The sequence below is a fragment of the Myotis brandtii genome, unplaced genomic scaffold (assembly GCF_000412655.1).
Source record: "Myotis brandtii unplaced genomic scaffold, ASM41265v1 scaffold165, whole genome shotgun sequence".
Classification (NCBI taxonomy): Eukaryota; Metazoa; Chordata; class Mammalia; order Chiroptera; family Vespertilionidae; genus Myotis; species Myotis brandtii.
Genome location: NW_005356042.1, coordinates 13636358 through 13642861, shown reverse-complemented (window position 1 = coordinate 13642861; position 6504 = coordinate 13636358). Strand labels below are relative to the sequence as shown.

The following is a 6504-nucleotide window of genomic DNA, read 5'->3' as shown; positions in this document are numbered from 1 at the left end:
CGCACGGTGATTGGCGACCAGCGGCTCCCGGGCCCGTCCGAGCCCCCGGGCTGGTGCTAGGGCGTGGGATTCCCGGCTCCTGCTCCGAGGGAGGGGGCGAAGAGGGAGGGGAGGCTGGGTGAGTGCAAGTGGGAGGGAGGGACCCACCGCCGAGAGAGAGCTCGGAGCGCCCTGGGTCGGGCTTGGAAGACGGAATTTCAGCTTTAAGCGCAGGAAGAGATGAGTTGAGCAAGGGGGAGGGAGGCGCAGGTAAGTGGCGCGACTTCTTTGCAGCCCGTCTTCTCTTCTACAAGTCTTCTGGGTGCCGGGACAGACAGGTACTGAGAGCCTTCGCAACACCTCCCAAGTGCCAGGTGCTATCCCCTGCTTTATCTCCTTTACCTTGGGCCCTATCCTCGCAAAGGTGGGAATGATTAACTCCTTGATGAAGATGAAGAAACTGGGCTCAGATGGGCTCAAGCACATATACTTTGGAAACTCGCAAATCCAGGCAACCGGAGGGCTGGAACCCTGAGCCTTGTCAGCAGCATGACTGAGGGAGGCCAGGGTGGTGAGCACACAGTGGCGTGCACAGATGTCGTCAGGTTGTACACCTGAAATATGATGACATATAATGTTATTAACCAGTTTATCCCAATAAATTAGAACATCACACAGCCGGCTGGCAGGGGCCTCACCTCTTCTGGATCTTTCTTTCTTCTCCAAGTGACCATGCTTCCAACTCCTAAAGTTGGAACCCTGGCCCCAGACACCCCAATCTGCAGAAATCAGCCCTAACAAACAGCGCTGCCATCACCACGGATGGGCATCCCATCTGCAATGTGCCTGCTCCTTTACTCAGTACATTTATTTGATCCCTACTGTTTGCACTGATGAGCAAAATATATCCTCAGATGCTGCCATGATGGAAAAGTTCTAGGCCAGAGCGAGAGGCAGAGACATGGCCAGGTCAACCGGACATTGTAGGCTGAAGGGGAGACAGAGAATGTGTAGGAGGCAATAGATGGATCACGTGTGGATAATGCTGGAAGTGCCGAGCAGAGGAGAATGGCAAGGAAGCTGTGCTAGAATCATGGTGAGCAATGCTGGTGTCCTGGACCAGGGTAGTGGCAGTGGAGTGGGCATATCCCTGCTCCGGTCCTCAGGGCAGGGAGGTGGTTAAGACGAGGTCCATGTCACAGTTTAGAACAAGTGACAGCCCAACAAGTGTACGTCTGTCTCCCTGGATGCAGCAGTGGAGAGGTAGACCTGGGCGGCAGAGACAGAGAAAGGGCACAGCGTCTGCCCAGGGCAAAGCTTTTTGGAAAGACCTCTCAGTGAGAAGATCTGGGTTCAACAAAAACACTTAGCTTTCCCTGCATCATCTGCGTAAGCACTGTGTCTTCCATTTTATAACCTATAAAATAGGAATACAAGTCATACATCAAAAGAATATTGCAAGGATTAGGTGAATATATCTTTCTGGGCTTTATAAATGGGCTTTTAAAGTAAGAAGAGAGGATAACCCGTAATTCTGTTGCTTTCTAGATCGTCGGGTCAAACTTCAATGTGCACAAAATTCACCTGTGCTGCTGGCTTACCAGGCAGATTCCTGAACCATGAGCCATGGAAATTCTGATCCGGTAGATGTGGTGCAGGCCCCAAATAAGCATTTGCAGCAAGCACCTGTGGGTGATCCCGACACCGTGACGTCAGGGCTTTATGCGATTTCAGCAAATGACTGGACGCTAAGGGAAAGTGGACATTAAGGACACGCAGCAAAAACCGTGCTTGATGTCAGGTCACCAAGCAACAGACTAGATAAAAAAGGAGACTGGGGTGGACAGCACTGAATTATATGGCCCAGGAAACTCTCAGAGACCCGCTCTTACCACACTCAGTGCTAGACTGTGCTGGTTTTTAGCCTTGGCACCACTGACATCTGGGGCAGGATCGGTCCTGGTGCTGGGGGCTGTCCTGTGCCGTGTAGGGCTTTAGCACCCCCACAACTGTGACAAAATGCTGTGACATGACCAGATGTCCCTGGGGAGCAAAATCACCCCTGGTGAGAACCCGGGTAAACAGCATGGATCCCAATCCTATTCTGGGATCTTTTCCTCCATCAGCCTGGAGCCTCAAAGCCTCTCATTCCGATGAACAAATACTTGTTATATTTGCTGAGTGCTCACCCTTTGAGGGTCTGGAGGCCTTCTCTTGAACCGAATAACATAAGAACCCCATGCCCCACCAATTTTGCAGCTCTTCTCCCACACCCCAGTAAACCTTCGCACTTGGTAGATCCCAGCCCTCCATGGTTTGGTGTAGAAACCAAGACCTATTTCTCACATGTTAGTAGATCTAGAGGTCAAAACCTGCAATTTCATTCATTTGAAGATGCTCAGGACCAATTGTTTCTGTGGAGCTGATACAAAAACATAGTCATAACTTCCAGAATGATTTCCGGCCTTCAATGTTCTAGGAACTGGCCCTGCAATATGTATAAATTGTCTCTAGATGGTGACAGAGAGTCGTGAGCAAGTGGTCCAGTCTAGCAGTTATGAAGTGCACTTGGAAATACAAATCTTAGCTGATTTTAAAACTATAAATCTAAGACACCATAATGAATATCACGGTAATCTGTCTCAGTCCATGCGGGCTGCTATAACAAAATACCATAGACTGGGTGGCATATAAACAACAGAAATTTTTCACAGTTCTGGGGGGAGTGGGGAGGTGGGGAGCCCAAGATCAAGACTCCTGCAGAGAGCTGTCTGGTGAGAGCAGGTTTCCTGATTCATAGAAAGCCTTCTTTCCACTGTGTCCTCGCATGGTGGAGGGGCAAGGCGCTCTCTGAGGTCTCTTTTATAAGGTCCCATTCATGAGGGCTCAGCCCCAAATACCATTACATTGGGGTTTATATTTCAACATATGAATTTGGGGGGAGGGGCAAAAATATTCAGTCCATTGCATCAACCAATGAGGAAAAAGAAAAAGAAAAAGAAAAAAAATTCCCATTGTGCTGTATTCTGTCAAACATAGCCCAGAGCCTGGCACACAGAAGGCATTCAGTAAATATTTGTTGGGAGGGAGGGAGGGAAGGAAGGCAGGAGGGAGGGAGGGAGGAAGGAAGGAGGAAGGAAATGGGAAAATTTGAGGTGGAGAGGTCACACCATTCACTCTTAACTATGTAAAAAATTTCCCCCTTTCCCCTCTAAAATCAGTGGTATATTGGTTTTTCTTCTTTTCACACTGATATAAGTTTAACCATTTTTTTCCAAATTAAATGCCTTAAGTCAAGGACCTCCTCCTGGCCACAGCAAGAAGTAAATGGCAATCCCTGTTGTTTCTTCCCTTTTCCCTGGTCTCTGCTCCACGAAGATGCAAGTGTCTCTTCCATGGAAAGTAAGAAACGTTCAGCCCCTCCCCCACCGCAGCTGACTTTCCGTCCTGTAATCACCGACCTCAGTCTTCTCCTCTCTTTTCCATGCAGAGCAGAGGGACTGCCCTTCCTTGAGTATCTCAAAGCTGCAATGACGAGTCTGTCGGGTTTTATGCAACACACTCCGGACAGTTTCCCGTAGAAAGTATTTTCATGTCCAAAGAGAAAGCTATCCAAAGCCGCACATCCAAACCTAGCACAGGATAAAACAGAAACAGAAAACAAGGCTTCACTTATTTCAATACGGGAGCCAACAAGAAAAATAGAGAGATGGAAACGCACCAACATCCTCAAAGCCCTGAGAAGCAAGGGCTGCCTTCTGGCCAATGTCTCCGAAACAGGTGCAGCGAGCCACCCGGTCCTCAAAGACAGCGGGGAGGCGGGAGGAGGTGGAGACAACAGAGCAGCAGGTCTGGACATTTTCTAACTTCCTTAGAGATAACCATCCAGGAAGATGAGCTGCTTGCTTCATCACACAAAATAGAGCGAAATCCAAGCAAGTGGCATGCAGCAGCTTTTATTTTTCATTTGCCAGGGACACATATGGGGAGTAGGATCTCTCACCAATGAGCTCTGGAAATAGTGTCATCAAACACAATTTAGGAATTATCAACTATTCTCCCTCCTCTCATTTTATTCAGTCTTTCATTGCACTTTCTATATATATATATTGATTTCAGAGAGGAAGGGAGAGGGAGAGAGAGATTGAAACACCAATGATGAGAAACAATCATTGATCAGCTGCCTCCTGCATGCCCCACATTGGGGATCGAGCCCACAACCCGGGCATGTGCCCTGACCCGGAATCGAACCGTGACCTCCTGGTTCATAGGTCGATGCTCAACCATTGAGCCATGCTGGCCGGGCTCATTGCACTTTCTTACAATGGATTTCTTCCCTTTGCAATCTGTGCTTGTCTGACTTATCTATAGGATGAGGCGTTGCTCAGCTTCCTCTGTTGGTCACACTCTGGCTGTATACTGCTTCCCTGGTCTATGTTTAGTCCTTTCCCAAGTCCTACTATTGAAAGTAGTTTATTTGCCCAAGGCTAGAGGCAGTATTAGAACTAGACTACTTATTTCCACAAACGAACCCAAGGCCAAGTTCTGAGCTCTCAAGAGTGTTATGTAGACCTTGCAAAAGCTCTGGAAAATATCAGGCTGCCTGTGATAGGGAGATGAGCTTTGTCCACATGACCCTTTCTCTCCTCATTCTCCCCCACCATGACCTCATCACACGCAGGCTGACACCTGCCCTAGTGGTTCCCCAATCGCACCTCACACCAGCCAGGCCTCCCCACACCTGGGATAGCCAGGACTGGGAACTACCGCTGCTAATCAAAACCACCTGGGGGATCGTTAGAACTGCGTTCTTGGGCATCCCTAGGAATAGCCCAATTAAGTGGGTCTGGGATGAGGCCCAGACATCTGTCTTTTAACTAACACCTGGGTGTTTCTGATGTAACTAAATATACTACAACCCAGTAATTGTGGTCCAGGGTACTTAGGCCTCTACTTGAATGCCAGAGCTACTTCCTAGTCCATGGGATCTAAAGCTTCTGGGAATGCCTTTGACTCGTTTCTTATTCATGGAGAAAGCAAAGGGATTGAATCCTTGCTACAGTAATGAACTGTAAGTATTTGTTACTTAGATTTTGGGGTAGCAGAGGGTAATTTGACTTCTAAATGTTTCTATCTCCCTTTTGTCTTCCTTTTTCTGGTTTAATCCATGATAGAGACCTGCCCAAACACGTAATAACACTTCCTTTTTTGGCAAGAATTATTGATCAAGAGGTAGGTCTTGGACTCAAGTGTGGCCTATTAGAACCATTCACTGGTGTTGATCTGCCAAAGTTGGGAGAATGAACCCATTTTTCAGCTGAGGTTGTCACAATATATGATTACAGCCTCAAGTGGTCAGCAGCCGTCTGCAAAAAGAAATACACCACAAGTATGAAAGAGGAGAAGCCACAGGCTTCTGTCTGAAGTTGGTCTGTATGGGGTTGCTATCGCTTTCACCAAAGCAATCCTAGTGTTTTTTCTAGGTGACCTCAAACACAAAGCAGTAAGCGATCATCTCTCATGCAGGGAGAACAATCCTTACCTCACACCTTTTTATTTTCATGAGATTGAATGAAGCAACCCAGCACCACCAGTGCTCAAGGAATGGCAGCCAATCTCCCCTTTTATGAACTTCCTCTGACCCTTATTCCTGAAGCCACGCCACTTCCAAGGCTGTGAACTCTTGTTTAGAGATGGATGCCACCTGCACGTTCTTTCACCCCAACTCCAGGCTGGACCCCAATATTTCACATGTGATTTCAGGGCTGCAGCTCACATACACAGCGCCCACATGAGCATTAGAAAATGGTGCTCTCTTCTGGACAGGCCCATGAAAGTAGCCAGAACTCAGAAGCTGTGCAAATTAGGACAAGACTGTCCACTTTGGGCTAATAACACCTTTGGGGGACAGGACTTAGAACTCACGCCAGAAGGGGCACAGCCATGCACAGTGTCCAGCCTGGCCTGCAACCTCCTCTTAGGCTTTTTCTTATTGGAGTGGGCAACTGACCAGGAGCCAAGATGTGCCCCAGTTACTGCAATGTACTGGGCAACTATGTCTAAATTATCAACTTCATCATTTCCCCCCTTTTCACTCAGCATCCTTCCCATGTGTTCGCACTATCTCAGGCCGCTCTTAGAAACCGTGGGGCTGTGCAGGGGGAGGTCCACGCATTCTGTCCTTAGTCACTCACCCTTCACTTCTACCCCAGCTCCCTGAAACCGTCCCCACCAAGGTCAGACTCCAAAAATATAATTTCCTAACCATGAAAGGACAATAAAGCTACTTAACAATAAATACAGAGAAATATAAAGACATGGACACTGCTCCGTTCACTGAAAGAAAACCATTAAACATGTTGAGAGAGAGAGAGGAGAGCTCTCAGCAGTGTTTATCTTTAAACAGTTGTGGCCTTTGAAACTAGCCATCACCACCTCCTCCAACCCCCTCGCCTTCTCCTCTTCCCCGTCTTTCCTTTGTCCCGTCTTTTTTCTTTCGTGTTTACTTTTTACTTATCAATTATT

The 6504-nt window shown here is 47.9% G+C and overlaps 1 protein-coding gene across 1 annotated transcript in view; it reads right to left on the bottom strand.

The window, feature by feature from the left end:
* ADAMTS18 (ADAM metallopeptidase with thrombospondin type 1 motif, 18) overlaps positions 1 to 2292 on the bottom strand; it is a 131144-nt gene extending 128852 nt beyond the window's left edge. The window contains exons 1-3 of the mRNA XM_005862706.2: positions 2169 to 2292; positions 1581 to 1727; positions 382 to 593 (exon numbers count right to left, since the gene is read on the bottom strand). Of these exons, the coding sequence (XP_005862768.1) occupies positions 382 to 593; positions 1581 to 1727; positions 2169 to 2292 (483 nt within the window). The remainder of the gene's footprint in view (positions 1 to 381; positions 594 to 1580; positions 1728 to 2168) is intronic.
* Positions 2293 to 6504: the final 4212 nt, after the last annotated feature.